This window comes from Lepidochelys olivacea, assembly GCF_965140295.1.
Source record: "Lepidochelys olivacea isolate rLepOli2 genome assembly, chromosome: 1".
In the NCBI taxonomy this organism is placed as follows: Eukaryota; Metazoa; Chordata; order Testudines; family Cheloniidae; genus Lepidochelys; species Lepidochelys olivacea.
This window is the reverse complement of record NC_140411.1, coordinates 300,242,160-300,258,256: the sequence shown is the minus strand read 5'-3', so window position 1 is coordinate 300,258,256 and position 16,097 is coordinate 300,242,160. Positions and strand designations below refer to the sequence as shown.

At 45.8% G+C, this 16,097-nt stretch overlaps 1 protein-coding gene across 3 annotated transcripts in view; it reads left to right on the top strand.

Annotated features, from left to right (window-relative positions):
- Positions 1–16,097, top strand: part of CNTN1 (contactin 1) — a 438,772-nt gene that overhangs the window by 235,934 nt on the left and 186,741 nt on the right. For all 3 annotated transcript variants that reach the window (XM_084625045.1, XM_084625046.1, XM_084625047.1), the window contains one exon: positions 1,694–1,826. In XM_084625045.1, coding sequence (XP_084481171.1) covers positions 1,766–1,826 — 61 coding nt within the window. In that variant the 5' untranslated portion in view covers positions 1,694–1,765. The remainder of the gene's footprint in view (positions 1–1,693; positions 1,827–16,097) is intronic.

The following is a 16,097-nucleotide window of genomic DNA, read 5'->3' as shown; positions in this document are numbered from 1 at the left end:
AGCACATGACAAAGCAAGCTGGTAGAAAGCAGTTTTGGAACTGAGAAAAGAGAGGTTTCATGATGCCTCTGTTAGCCAATATATAAACATGCATTGGGATCCAAAGGAAAAAAGGGTCTAGAACAGTGGTTCTCAAAGCTGGTCCACCGTTTGTTCAGCGAAAGCCGCCTGGCAGGCCGGACTGGTTTGTTTACCTGCTGCATCTGCAGGTTCGCCCGATCGTGGCTCCCACTTGCCGTGGTTCGCTGTTCCAGGCCAATGGGGGCTGCAGAAAGCGGCACGGGCCAAGGGACATGCTGGGCGCCCTTCCCGCAGCCCCCCCTGGCCTGGAGCAGCGAACCACGGCCAGTGGGAGCCGCGATCGGCTAAACCTGTGGACACGACAGGTAAACAAACCGGCCCGGCCTGCCAGGGGGCTTTCCCCGAACAAGCGGCGGACCGGCTTTGAGAACCACTGGTCTAGAAGACACTATGTGAAGATTTTAATCTTTAGTAAAAGGCATTCAAATATACTTCTACCATATTTGTATTAGAGTCACAAAGGCCAAAAAAAATACCAAAAACAAACCCCCACCTAAGAACAGGAGTAAACCAAATGGATGGTGTCCACTCATGGGTAGGATATGCATATTCCATCAGTGATGAATTGGAAATCATACCCTATCCACAGGTCATAGAGAAACTAGTGACACAGCAGAACCAATGAGCAGAAGAAAAGAGAAATGTGAACAAGACATGAAGGATGTAAAGGATGCTTTTATACACGCATGGCAGGAAACCCATTAAACAAAACAAAATACATACTTCAATCACCATGATTCACTGCCTAAAGAAATAGATAACAGGCATCAGAAAAGAAAAAGCTAGCAAAATATTCTAATCTAAACAAGCAAGAAATATAGAAGCAAAGAATTCTAGAAAACTATGTCTGAACTCTGGCAGGATCCAAATGAAGCTGTGTGGATCCATTAATGGGTTCACTGCACTCTTTACCCCCCCACCCACATACAGAATATAAAATAGCTCAAATCACATATAAAATAATTGACTAAAATAAATTCAAGGTTTTTAAAAAACCACTAAGTAAAAACTAAGATTGTCTTTCCACAAGTTTGTGAACTACAAATTAGAACTCTAACAACTACAACATGCTAAGCAAAAGAAATGCATTCTGAAAGAGATTGTGTGCCACCATTTCATGGTCATTTTTCTGTTAATGACACTGAAATCCCTGGGATTATTTGCAGTGTAAGGTGGTACTTGGCATGGGTAAGGGTGACAGAATCTGGATTTATATCATAAACTAAAAATCAGAAACTATTTTCCAAGACCTCCATACTGTAAGGTGGGTATACAAATAGCACCCACATCCAAACCAGCCCTGGTTTTGGTTTTGTAAGATGAGCCAAAGCAGAAGCTATTACATTAAGCCTTCCAGACTTTGAATAGTTTAGGTGAATCATTATAAAGTGCTTTGAGAGCCTTAGATGGGAGAAGCTCTGTAACTGTAAACTATACATTTATCATCATACATTTGGTCTACCAGATTTGAGAGTACCCTTAATTTACAAATATATTATTCTCTGTCTCTTAAACATGGGAAATGTAGCTGACTTAAATGTAGTACTTGTCTCTACAGGAACATTCTCTTATCAGAATTATTCACTCTTTTTCTTTCCTTTTTTATTATCAGGAATTTTTAGTTCTTTGAACACTGGGGCTGCAAGGCAAAATTCCTTTTGAAATAATCATCTCTGAATAGAAGATGAAAATGTGGTTCTTAATCAGTCATCTTGTTACAGTGTGTTTCATCTTCTGCCTGGCAGGTAAGACGACCTCTCATTTTAGTTAAATGAATTAACTTATTGTCAGTGCCACACATTTCAAGGTCAATACTGGTGTTTGTATCGGATTTAATTTATTTGTGCAGATGTGATGAGCTACTAAATGCGGATAATGAAAGTGGCAGAAAGATTTTCACAGTATAACTGAAGCAATAGTCCGAAATAAAAATGAGCCTGACCTTGCATTTGTTTCTGGGCCTGTCTGATCTCATAAATCCCCTTGATTTATCAAGTTTTACATAAAATTAATATAAGAAACAACTGTTTGTGGCCAGGTGACCAAAATCAGTAGAAAAATGGAAAGATGTCCATGGGAGGAGAGATTTAAAAGATTGGAACTGCTGTAATGTAGATGCCATTTAATAAAAATAAAATAAAAAAAATCAGCATTCAGTTGCAGTGCCATATGATGATATCTTGCTACGCATCCTGCATAACTGTGTTAATGTGGCATATGTTGACTTTAATAAAATTGTACATAGTAAAACTACTCTAATTAGAGTTGGGCCCTTGCTGTAAAAATTTAGATTTTAGGGATCCAGATTTCTAACGCTTCAAAATTAGGGGGTGTTTAAAACTGAAATTCAGTCCTTTGTAGTGATAGCAGCCAATTACAAATTTCAGATCCAGGTTTGAATTATGACAACCAGCACCTATTCCAACCACCCAAAACACAAAGGACATCAAGACAGATAAATGTGCATTTCAAACATTAATTCCACTTTAAACAAATGTCATTTTTATAATGACACAATAAAGCTCAGTTTGTAGAGCCAACGTAGGTAAAATTCCTTTCAGGGGACATTTTGCTTATGTAGAGACCACATGATTTAGCCTTTGGTGTCTAAGAAGCAGCATGCAGAATTTGTGTATTTTATAAAATGCTGGCTAAAGCAGATTTTGAAAAATTCAGGTACCTTGTGGAATTAATATGGGAAATTTTCTGCTCACATTGAGCCAGACTGTGAATCCCTTACTGCCATTGGCAAACAGTTACTCACGTGCAGTTCCTTTCGAGTTAATAGGGCTGCTTGTGTGAGTAACAGCTCACCAATGGGAGGGAGAGGTTCATGGTGTGGCTCAGTATTACCTCCCATACTGGAAATGGTCATGGTTCTTTCCTGTTTGTGTTATTTATGGAAGTAGATCACGAAGCACGGTTTCTGAGTCACAAAAGCTGAACAGCATTGTGATGTCAATCCATTGCTTCTAAGACAGTCCTTCCAAAAATGACTTCATAGCTTACAGTAGTGTAGTTTGGTTTAGTGATGGGAACACAAGTATATTTTTGATCTTTGTTGGAATCATTCCATTTGATGTGTGTGTTTTACCCTGTCGTAGTTCACTAGAGAACAAATTCCAGTGACTGGCAAGGCATTAAGAATTCTTGAATGTAAAGTATTATACATTGCAGGGGTTTTTATATGGCTTTTGCTCAGTTCAGACATGAGAGCTATTGTTGGGGCAGAGAGTAATTCATTCACTAGTTTCATTTAACCTGGGGCTTTTCTTGAAGAAAGGCTGTCAGCTCCAGTCAGTAATGTTATCTTTGCCATTTCACCCTAGCCACGTCAACCTTTTGGTCAACGTGATTATCAGCTCCTGTAGCGAAGTGAGTATTGGGTTTTGAGCCATATGTAAGTTGTGTGAGTGAACCAATGCACAAGTGTTCAGGTATTTTGTCTGAAAGCAACCCCTAGATTATCCATCTAGTTAGTTAATATGTATATTGTAGTTGTGCCCAGAGGCCATAAATCAGAATCAGGGCTCCAATAACCCTGGTGCTCTAAAAACATACGAAGACCCAGTCCTTGCCCTGAATAGCGTGGAGTCTAAGCAGGGAAGTGAGAAGGGAAGGAGATGGAGAGAGTGATCCAATAAAATGATATGCTATTTTAATATGCATGTATACATTTAGCATTATTCGATAAACAGATGAAATGAGTGTCATCAATCCTCATCTGCCCTTCCACGTGGCCATCATTGGTTAGTTAAAGTAATGTAATGGCCATGTAAGCATAATAGGAGAAGTGGGTCTTGAGGAGGGATTCAGAGCAGGAGAGGGTAGTCACCTTTCAGATCAGTTCAGATGGATGTTTCATGCAGCATGGAAGAAGACGCAGAGATGTTGGTAAGAGCACTTGATAAATATGCAGATGAAGGTGGTATCATTGACAAGGAGGGGGGTGTGGGAGTGACACAGTAAGAGATGACATTACATCAGAAGGGGTAGAGTTGTGAAGGTCTTTGGCAGTGAGGAAAACTGTCTTAAACTTGCTACAAAGGAAAAGAGAAGCTAGCGGAGGGCTTCAAATAGAAAGGGGAGTATAATGTTAAAGAAGTGGGCAAGGAAGATGGTCTCAGCAGATGTATTTTGAATAGATTGGGTGCTGCTATGAGTATCAGGGAAGCTGGAAGATAGGCCGTTACAGTATTTAAGATGGAATATGATAAGTGCTTGGATGAGAGCTTTGGATATCTGGACAAAATAGGATAGGGGTGTCGGAATTAGCAAGATCTGGGTACAGCTTGGATATGCAGGCCAAGGGAAAAGAGACATTGAGGATAATGTGCCTGGGTGACAGAGAGAAGGAGATTATTGACAGTGATAGAGAATGTAGGAAGAAAAGAAGTTTTAGGAGGAAAGATCAAAAGTTCATTCAAGTTCATTAACAGGCTGAGGATTACACATTAGGAACTGAGAGGTAGATTTGTGAGCAGGCCTGCCGATGGGAGGGGCAGGGGACAAGGGAAAAAATTGCCCAGTGGCCCAGGTGATTTAAAACGGCCTGGGGGCCCCTGGCCAGTGGCTTCCTGCCCACCCTCACTCTGCGCCGCTCCTGGAAGTGGCCGGCACGTCTCTGTGGCCCCAGGGGAGAGGGGGTCTCTGCACTCTGCCCCCGCCCCAAGCACTGACTCCGCAGCTCCCATTGTCTGGGAACTGCGGCCAATGGGAGCTGTGGGGGCGGTGCCTGTGGGCAGCAGCGCGCGGAGACCCTCTCAGACCCCCGCTTAGAAGCTGCTGCCAGAGGCATGTGCTGGTCGCTTTTGGGAGCTGTCCGAGGTAAGCGCCAGCCCCCTGACCTCCGGCTGCACCCCAATCCCCTGCCCCAACCCAGAGCCCGTACCTCACACCCAAACGCCATCCCAACCCCTACCCAAACTCCCTCCCAGAGCCTGCACGCTCTCGTGCACCCAAACTCTCTCAGGGAACTGATGGGCAAGATCCCCTGGGAGAATAACATGAGGGGGAAAGGAGTCCAGGAGAGCTGGCTGTATTTTAGAGAATCCTTATTGAGGTTACAGGTTACAAACCATCCCAATGTGTAGAAAGAATAGTAAATATGGCAGGCGACCAGCTTTGCTTAACAGTGAAATCCTTGCTGATCTTAAACACAAAAAAGAAGCTTACAAGAAGTGGAAGATTGGACAAATGACCAGGGAAGAGTATAAAAATATTGCTCGGGCATGCAGGAGTGAAATAAGGAAGGCCAAATCACATCTGGAGTTGCAGCTAGCAAGAGATGTTAAGAGTAACAAGAAGGGTTTCTTCAGATATGTTGGCAACAAGAAGAAAGTCAAGGAAAGTGTGGGCCCCTTACTGAATGAGGGAGGGAACCTAGTGACAGAGGATGTGGAAAAAGCTAATGTACTCAATACTTGTTTTGCCTCTGTCTTCACGAACAAGGTCAGCTGCCAGACTGCTGCACTGGGCAGCACAGCATGGGGAGGAGGTAACCAGCCCTCTGTGGAGAAAGAAGTGGTTCGGGACTATTTAGAAAAGCTGGACGAGCACAAGTCCATGGGGCCGGATGAGTTGCATCCAAGAGTGCTAAAGGAGTTGGCGGATGTGATTGCACAGCCATTGTCCATTATCTTTGAAAATTCTTGGCGATCCGGAGAAGTCCCGGACGACTGGAAAAAGGCTAATGTAGTGCCCATCTTTAAAAAAGGGAAGGAGGATCCTGGGAACTACAGGCCAGTCAGCCTCACCTCAGTCCCTGGAAAAATCATGGAGCAGGTCCTCAAGGAATCAATTCTGAAGCACTTAGATGAGAGGAAAGTGATCAGGAACAGTCAGCATGGATTCACCAAGGGCAAGTCAAGCCTGACTAATCTAATTGCCTTCTATGATGAGATAACTGGTTCTGTGGATGAAGGGAAAGCAGTGGACATGTTGTTTCTTGACTTTAGCAAAGCTTTTGACACTGTATCCCACAGTATTCTTGTCAGCAAGTTAAAGAAGTATGGGCTGGATGAATGCACTATAAGGTGGGTAGAAAGTTGGCTAGATTGTTGGGCTCAACGGGTAGTGATCAATGGCTCCATGTCTAGTTGGCAGCCAGTATCAAGTGGAGTGCCCCAAGGGTCGGTCCTGGGGCCGGTTTTGTTCAATATCTTCATTAATGATCTGGAGGATGGTGTGGATTGCATCCTCAGCAAGTTTGCAGACGACACTAAACTGGGAGGAGTGGTAGATACACTGGAGGGTATGGATAGGATACAGAGGGACCTAGACAAATTGGAGGATTGGGCCAAAAGAAATCTGATGAGGTTCAACAAGGACAAGTGCAGAGTCCTGCACTTAGGACGGAAGAATCCCATGCACCGCTACAGACTAGGGACCGAATGGCTCGGCAGCAGTTCTGCAGAAAAGGACCTAGGGGTTACAGTGGACGAGAAGCTGGATATGAGTCAACAGTGTGCCCTTGTTGCCAAGAAGGCCAATGGCATTTTGGGATGTATAAGTAGGGGCGTTGCCATCAAATGGAGATACGTGATCGTTCCCCTCTATTCGACATTGGTGAGGCCTCATCTGGAATACTGGGTCCAGTTTTGGGCCCCACACTACAAGAAGGATGATTGGAGAGAGTCCAGCGGAGGGCAACAAAAATGATTAGGGGACTGGAACACATGACTTATGAGGAGAGGCTGAGGGACCTGGGATTGGTTAGTCTACAGAAGAGAAGAATAAGGGGAGATTTGATAGCTGTTTTCAACTACCTGAAAGGTGGTTCCAAAGAGGATGGATCTAGACTATTCTCAGTGGTAGCGGATGACAGGACAAGGAGTAATGGTCTCAAGCTGCAGTGGGAGAAATTTAGGTTGGATATTAGGAAAAAACATTTTCACTAGGAGGGTGGTGAAACACTGGAATGCATTACCTAGGGAAGTGGTGGAATCTCCTTCCTTAGAAGTTTTTAAGGTCAGGCTTGACAAAGCTCTGGCTGGGATGATTTAATTGTGGATCGGTCCTGCTTTGAGCACGGGGTTGGACTAGATGACCTCCTGAGGTCCCTTCCAACCCTGATATTCTATGATTCTATGATTCTCCCAGAGCTTGACCCTTCACCCTCTCCTGCACTCCAACCCTCTGCCCTAGCCTGGTGAAAGTGAGGGAGGGTGGGGGAAAGCAAGCAACAGAGGGAGGGGGGAAGGGAGTGACCAGGAGGCAGGGCCTCAGAGAAGGAGTGGGGCAGGGGCATGCTATTGGGGAAGGGGTGGGGCAAGGATCTTTGGGTTTGCGCAATTAGACAGCTGGCACCCCCTACCCTAGTAGGCTCACCTCAGTCGTAGGCTACTGCCAATCATCAGCTAGCCCCCATGCCCTGGGGCAGACTGCAGTATAAGCCACTCATCACAGGCAAGGCTGAGTTTGGACCTGCTGCCTCTGTCTAACCTTGGGCTGTCCCCTGCAACCCCAGTACCTGTTGGGCCTAATACTGGGTCACAGTCTGGGACTTTCCTGGATGGAACTCCCCTGCTCCTCAGGCCCTTCCCCAGCCCTGCTCCAATCTAGATCCCTGCAGTCAAATCCTTCCCTCTCAGAAGCTAGAGTCTCTTGAGCTTCAGCCCAGCAGCCCCTTTATCGGGCCAGCTGAGTCTGTTTGGGGCGTGGCCACAGCTAAGGCTGCCTCCCAATCAGCCCAGCCTAAGGCTCCCAGCCCGGCCCTCTCCAGGGGCTGGCTTTTAACCCTTTTGGGCCGGGAGCGGGTGACCACCCCACTACAGTGGGCCTGTTTGTGAGACTCTGCAAATGGAGTGTAAAGGGAAAAGAGGAGGACGCCCAAGAGTGAGCCACAAAGGGAAGAGGGTAGAGAAGAGTCCACTGAAAGAAACATTGAGGAACAAGGCATTTTTGATAAGTTTAGACAGGAAGGGAGAAAGGAAATGAGGAAGAAACTGAAGAGGCAGGAGGGTTTCTTGACAATAAGGAGAGATGAGAGCATGTTTGCATTTTAAAGAGAGCAAGCCAAAAGTGAATGACTAAAAAGGAGAGAGATTTGGGAGGCTCGAATAGATAAGGTAAAGGGATGGTGGGTGGAAAGTAGGTGAAAAGCCTACTTGGTGACAGGGGAGAAGTAGGATGGGGAGTAAGAGAGATTGTGATAGATTTTATTAATCTTCTCCTGGAAGCTGTCATTAAGATCTTGCATGGAGAGGGAGGAGGAAGTGAATGGTCAAGGGGGGAATTGATGATGGCAAAAAGTAATGTGGATTGTGGGGATGGTAGTGGGGAAATAATGCAGTTTGGGAAGAAATATGGCAGAAGTGAAGGGGGAAGAATATGAATGTGTAGTGGTGATGGAGATGACCCATGTATATTTTAATGATTTATTAGCATACACCAAATATGTATCATTCATTTCTGGTAATTCAAAACTAATGCTGCACATGAATGTGTTAAAACAACTGCTGAGGACTTTAAAGTAGGTTAAAACAAAAAAAACAATTGCTATAGCAGTTCATTTCAAAATCTCATCAAAACACTGTCAGTGGGAAGCCTGCAGTTACTTTGATGAGCAGAAGTGGACAAGAGTCAATGCAGCCGTTTCACAGGCGGAGATCATCTCCAGCAGTGGAGTAACATTTATTTTTCAGGTAAATCAGTGCTTGGAATCACGGCTGGCTCTAGGCTTTTCGCCGCTCCAAGCAAAAAAAATGTTGGTTGCCCCCCAGCCTGGGCTCTCCTTCCCCCTGCTGCCCCAGCCCTGGGCTCTCCCACCCCCCACCCGCACCCCCTGCCGCCACAGCTCTGGATCCTCCCCTCGACTCCGCCTGCTCCCCCCTCACCTCCAGCCGGTCCGGCGCTGGCAGGGTCGGGGTAAGCGGTGGGTCCCTTCAGCCAGGGCTCCTGCCTCCAGAACCGGCCGGGAATCAGGAGGCCAGAGCTGGGGGGACCGCCCCGGCAGGGGGCTGAGGAGCCGGGGCAGGGCAGCCCCAGAAGGAGCGGCCAGCAGGGAGCGGAGCCCCAGAGAGCGGGACGTGGGCCCCACACAGCAGCGCCCCAGGCAGCGGTTCCCTCTATGGACCTGCTGCAGCTGCTGCTCCTGGGCGCCGTGCCACAGCCCCAAGGCAGCTCGGGCCGCTTCGCCCAGCCCCAGCTGCGGTGCTGAGGGGCAGCCGCCCTGCGGCACTTGCAGGCGGCTCCGTGAGCCCCATGGGGTGGCCCCCAGCCCAAGTGTCCCGCGCTCCATATGTCGGAGCCTGCCAGATGGCTTGGCCGCGGCTGGCACCACGAACCACAGTAGCCCCAGGGCACCCCCCATGCTGCTGCTGCTGGACCCAAGTCCCGGGGCCAGCTTTGGCCATCCGCTGCAGCTCTTCCACCTGGACTTCGGTGTCAGCTTGGGGGCTGGGACAGCGTCTACCTGTGTGAGCACCTGCAGGGCTGGCCCCCAAAAAATAAAAATGGCCCGAATGCTGCCCGTGCAAATGTGCCGCCCCAAGCACCTGCTTGCTTTGCTGGTGCCAAGAGCCGGCCCTGCTTGGAATCCAGTATGGCAAATAGAAGTTGATGAAAAAGCCATAGCTAATTTCAGTGCTTCACAAACTGATCCATCTCTGACAGACAATCATAAAGAAGGTTTCAGAGTAGCAGCTGTGTTAGTCTGTATTCGCAAAAGGAAAAGGAGTACTTGTGGCACCTTAGAGACTAACAAATTCATAAAGAAGGTTCACCTTTCAGAGTGCACTTTAAGTGGTTCAAGGCAAATGAGAGCTGCAAATCACTCAGTCAGGAGTGAGGTGATGATTGGCCACCCAGCTGTCACAAATATTTCATACCTATCGTCAGCAATATTTGAGTCCCCATCTTCACCCCATATCTGGGCTTTCTCCAAGCCCCCGTAACATTTCAAAATTGGCTAACTTCCTGTACAGATTCACCTCTCCCCACTGCAAAGGTTGTGATTTCAAGCTTTTCTTTTTCATCAAGTTGACCCCAAGTATAAGCGGGGGAATAGTCCTGCTATTGTGGGGAACTTTCCTGGCTTCTGCAGTACCCCAGTGAAATGGGCTAGGAAAAGGATCTGAGTCCTCGCTCTCACTTCCTTTACCCAGTGGCCTCCCTGCCCTTGAGGACTCCCCTTCCACGCTCCTGTCTGGCAGAGTCCTCATAACCCCAACAAGGCTGGGCCCAGGATTCCCCAACCCTGCTGTGGTCACCTAGGACAGGGGCTAGGGTGTCCCCACTCCAGGGTACTCTCTCTGCACTGGGCACTTTTCTGACCCACTGACCATTACATACAAGTTAAAGCAAATGCAAGTTATTTAATCACAATTAATTTTAAAAAGAATAAGGAAAAATGGGAAAGGAAACATCAACCCGCTCTGTGGCAGGGAACATCACAAACAGTGTCTCTGGAATGTCAGGGCAGTTCACAGTCTGTTCCTTGTAAGTCCCAGGCTGCCTTCTTAGGCCCTGGCTGTGCTGTAGGTTGGATGCTTGCTCTGGTGGTGGCCACACGCTCTCAGGCTCTAAGTGGTAGGACCCTTCTTCCCAGCATCGCCCCTGCCCTGCCGGGGTTATGATCCAAGCCTGGCCTGCAGAGCCCCTTGGCTGAGGCGTCTCCCTGTGCTGGGCCTGCTGCCCAGGGTCCCCCTTGGTCTCCCCAGCTGCTCACCGCACCCAGCTCCGGACTGCTCCAGCCCCAGCTCCACCACTCTGTCTCTGCACTGCTGCTGCTGCTCTGCCTCCAGCTCCCTGGGCTGCTTCTTTGGCCCCTCTGCCTCCGGTTGCTGCAGCTCCGCTCCCAGGACAGGTCTGCTCTGCAGGCTGCTTCTGTGACTCTGCTCCCAGCACTGACCTGCTTCCTGGGCTGCTTTTCTGGCCCCTCTGGCTCTGGTTGCTGCAGCTCTCCTCCAAGGGCAAGTCTGCTCTCTCTGGGCTGTGCCTCTGGCTTTGGGGCTGCAGCTCTGCTCCCTGGACAGAGTCTGCTCTCTCTGGGCTGCTTTTCTGGTCTCTCTGGATCTGGCACAGCTCTGCTCCCCAGCTTAGCTTAGTCCCCTGCTTTCTCCTTAGCTCGGCCCCCACTCTGTCTGACCCAGGCAAACCCAGCTCACACGGAGGACGGGACCTCCCTGGCCTCCTGACTCCCTGATTAGCCTGCCCGCCCTGTCATTCCGGCTGACATGGAGCATTGGCCTCTCCCCATTGTTCCTGGGGGCTGTCAGTCTCAGGGTCCTGGTTTCCCATAGACCCTTCCCCCTTTTAAGTACTGGGAGCTAGCCAACCAAAACACCCCCACTGAATGTTAGTAAGGGGGCAACAGTCCCCTTACACAAGCAAGAAAGTCAGTGACTCGTGGCCTTCCCTAAGTCTGATAAATTTGGGCCTAGTGGATTAGGCTTCCATTTCAGCAATGGCTTAGCTTTTACTCTGTTTCCTAATAAAGCATATGCCAAAACCTAATGGCCATTTTTTTATTTTTTACTGTGCTTCATGAACCCTCAGTTCTATTTGGCTCAAAGGAGAATCTGTGGAACCAAAAGATATCATGTGACATGCCATACTAATTCCTTTTTAATGAAAACACTCAAAATAGCATATGCTCTCAGACATTCTATTGCAATACAAGGCAAATACGCAACTTTGGTTCAGATCTGGCCCAGAGAGTCAGTACTGACTGTAACCTTTTGCCATTCTAATGGCTGTTTGGCCTGTGCAAGATGATTTTACAGTCTTAGGGCGAAGTTTTCAAAAACGCTTAAGTCCCTAAGTGTCATTGAAAGTCAATAGGTCCAAAGTCAGTTTTGGAAGTGAGGCTGAGGTTCCTATGTACCTTGGGTGCTTGTGAAAATTTGAACTTAAGTCTTCTAATGGACATGATGCATGTGTGTAAATATAATTACAAACTATTACAACATATTTATTTACGTCTTTGTTGGCAGTCTCAGAAGAGAAGCAAAGGACTAAAGTGACTCTTTCATTGATAAGCAGAGTAGATCATTGTGGAGAAATGTATACTGTCCTGTGCCTATGCTGCATCTGTTCTTTAGAAAAGTAAAACTGGAGTTCTGATGCTGATACTTTTCATATGCACTAAATTCACTTTTAACTTTTAAACTAGAAAAAGAAAAAAATCCACCCCAACTGCGTGATATACCATAGTTAATCAGTGATCTCACTGGGAGATGGGCATAGATAATTGCAGTTTTCCTACCTTCTTTAATCTAGTAGTATACTATTTGTCTGCCCGAAGACAATCTAGTCACTTTGTACAGAAGAAGGTGCGACTACTTTTTAATGGGTGTTCTTTCTGACCAAGTGGTAAAGTGTTCTTGGGAACCAATATCCATCTAACCCCTCAGGGTATGTCTACACTACAGCTGGGAGCATACCTCCCAGCCTGGATAGAGAGATGTGTGCCAACTCCACTTGAATTAGCACACTAAAAATAGCAGTGTAGACTTTGTGGCATTGGCTAGCCACCCACGCCCAAACCCAGGGGGTTGGGCAATCTTTTACTCAGGCAGCTGGCTGATATCGTCACCTATGCTGCAATATTCACACTGCTTGAGCTAACGCGTCTATCTACTAGACTAGGAGGCACACTCCTAGCTGCAGTGTAGACATACCCTCATTGGCCTATGCTGATATGTTATTCATGAAGTTGATGGCAACTTTCTAGCGGTGTTATGATGTGCCAGGTCCATGATCTTTATGGTCACGGACACAATGCTACAATAGTCAATGAGGCCCCACTGTGAAGTGCAGCATGCCCCATTCTTATTATGAGAGGAGTGAAATACAGATCTTAAATTATATATCTCTTGGAATTTTTCCAAGGCAAGAGCTTCAAAGACACATGTTGTGAACTGGAGAGTTGAATTGACATTATTTAAACTTTTTTTCCATACCATATGGTACTCACAGTTGCTAAAGTGAGGGGGGGGAATACACTTGCCTCTTAAAATAAAAAGTGGGTGAATGTACATATATCCATTTATGGCCTCCACCATGTCCCTGCTTTGTCTGACAAGAGCACTTTGTGCAGCACCGATGGTACTAGTGAATAAATAATCATGATGTGCTGCATGACCATAATGCTCGGAAACATGAAAGTGCATTGTTTATCTTCCTGTGAGCCTTGCAGAGTATGTTTCTGGCTCTTTTCCAAACTGTCTTGGTACAGGCCATGAGCCTCTCTAATGCTGGTAAGTCATATTCTCCTTCTAGTGCTTGCTCATATCAATTCCATTTAGGTGTGCGTGCGTTGTGTGCACAGCCATTGGAAAGATTTTCCCCTAGCAGCATCCATCGGGTCGGCTGTGGAGCCCCCTGGAGTGGTGCCTCCATGGCGCTTGTCAGGGTTCCCTCCCCACTCTGAACTCTAGAGTACAGATGTGGGGACCCGCATGAAGGACCCCCTAAAAGCTTATCTCTACCAGCTTAGGTTAAAAACTTCCCCAAGGCACGAATTCTTCCTTGTCCTTGGAACAGTATCGCTGCCACCCCCAAGTGAGTGACAAAGATTTAGGAAAAGGACCACTTGGAGTTCCTGTTTCCCCAAAATATCCCCCAAACCCCTTCACCCCCTTTCCTGGGGAGGCTTGAGAGTAAACAAGGTGAGCACAGACCAGCCCCTTGGGTTTTTAGGACACTAAAAACCAGTCAGGTTCTTAAAAGCAGAACTTTATTATAAAGAAAAAGTAAAAGAAGCACCTCTGTAAAATCAGGATGGAAGGTAATTTTACAGGGTAATCAGATTCAAAACACAGAGGATTCCTCTCTAGGCAAAACTTTAAAGTTACAAAAAAAAAAAAAAAGGAATAAAACCTCCCTCTTAGCCTAGGGAAAATTCACAATCTAAAACAAAGGGTAATCTAACGGATTTCCTTCCTATTACTTACAATTTGTAATCTTAGATGCTTAGTTCAGGTATGGCTTTAGGAGATGTATTTTCCCTGCCCTGGTTCCTCGCTGTCCCGGAGAGAACCCAAAGAAACACAAAACAAAAACCTTCCCCCACAGATTTGAAAGTATCTTCTCCCCTTATTGGTCCTTTTGGTCAGGTGCCAACCAGGCTATCTGAGCTTCTTAACCCTTTACAGGTAAAGGAGGGATTTTATGCTACCCGTAGCTGTATGTTTATGACAGTGCTCAATATATGACCCAGCGCCCCCTCAGTTCCTTCTTACCGCCTGTGATGGTCTTTGGAACCATGGTGTCTTGCTCTGCAAGTTCTCCACGTTTTCCCTAGTGTTGTAGTTAGTCGTTGTTTGCTTTTGTTGATAGTTCTTTGTTTTTGTTGTAGATAGTGGTAGTTGGGTTGGGGGGTTTACCCTCCACCCCAACTGGTTTCTTCGGTGTGCTCATGCCCAAGTCCCCGGGATTCAAGCCTTGCACATCCTGCTCTAAGTGGGAGTTACAGGTGTTTGAGAAGCTCAGCACCTCTCAGATTTTGGCTGTTAGGAGATCACATTGAAAGGTTACCTATCCGTATACTTAAAGCATTTTTCTTAAGTTTTGGGGGTCAGATTAAGGACAGCATCCTTCAAAGTGCTGAGCAGCACACATGTGTCTTGATCCAGCAAAGCCCTTAATCATAAGCTTAACTTTAAACACATGAGTAAGGCCCATGGATTTGGGACTACTTACATGCTTAAAGGTAAATGTGTTTAAGTCTCTTGTTGGATCAAGGACAAAGTGCTAAGTGCTTCACAGGATAGAGCCCTAAAAGAACTCAACCAAGTCAGCTTATGGTCATTGTTTTTAATAAATAGTGGTAGCTTCCTTCCTTGCCCAAGTATACATTCTAAAATGTACTATTTAAATATTTTCTTGGGAAACTCTCCTCCCCCACCAGAAATATTTTCCCAGTAAGGAGAATACTGTATCATGCAAAGTTTGCTCATTATAAAACTGTTGTATATTCATCCTTGATAGTGTGTTTTGATTTTACCTCCAAAATGCACGATTTTATCCATTTTAAACACACTCAAGGAAAGATTTCCCAGTGTTTCAGCTTTATAGTTTTAAAAAAATGTTGTTGTTTATGTACAAATATACAGAATTTCTGCTTCTTGAAAACCATTTAATCTCCTGCCACTTTATTCTGAAGCTCTTCCAGGTGAGTGGAAGTTTATTCATTCACTCCAGGATCTGCTTTCTTTAGCATTGACCCCAATGAACACCTAGCGAGTCCTTATCCTGAAAACACTTACGCACATGCTTAACCTTTGTACCGTGAATAGATCTATTGAAATGAATGGGATTATTCACAGTAGTAGAATTAAGCGAGCGTATAATGTTTGCATGATCAGGGCCTAAGGATCTATGCAGTGTAGTGTCTGAACAGATGGTCCTCGCAGGGCCTGTGTGTATATAACCCCATATGTTTTATTGAACAGATTGCCAACTGTTCACTACATTTCAGTAATATCCATCACCTTTTCCTCCTTTAGTCTGTGCTTATGGTAGTTTACATACTAGCATTCTGTTTGATATATGCATACTGTTATCTCTGATTAATGCCCCTTGTGATAATGTCTGATCTGGGACCCATTTCAAGAACCTGAGTGTGCTAGATGTTGACTAGCTGTTTCTCTTCTTAAAATTCAATTATGACTCCGTTTTTTGTGTTTTGATTTAAGAATGTGATAAGATTTAAAAACATGTTGGAATAGAGAGAATAGACCGACAAATAGAAACCTACTAAAAGTCACCAGTTAAAACAAAATCTGCATTCATTTGGGTGAGGTGGTCTAATCTTAAATGCTGATTTCCTTGTAACCGTAACCATCAAATCTGTCATCCTAATCACCAGATTCTAATATCCAGTGTGTTGGATGATTCATTGAAAAATCCATTGCAGATGCAAGTTCAGGAAAGGATTTTCTAAGATCCATATAAGTTGTTAATTTTTTCCCTGACATCTAATATGGGCTCTTACTGTAAATTTCAAAAAAGATGTAAAATGTTACCAATGAGGTTCACAGTAATAATAGTAATTAATAAATAGTTGAGTG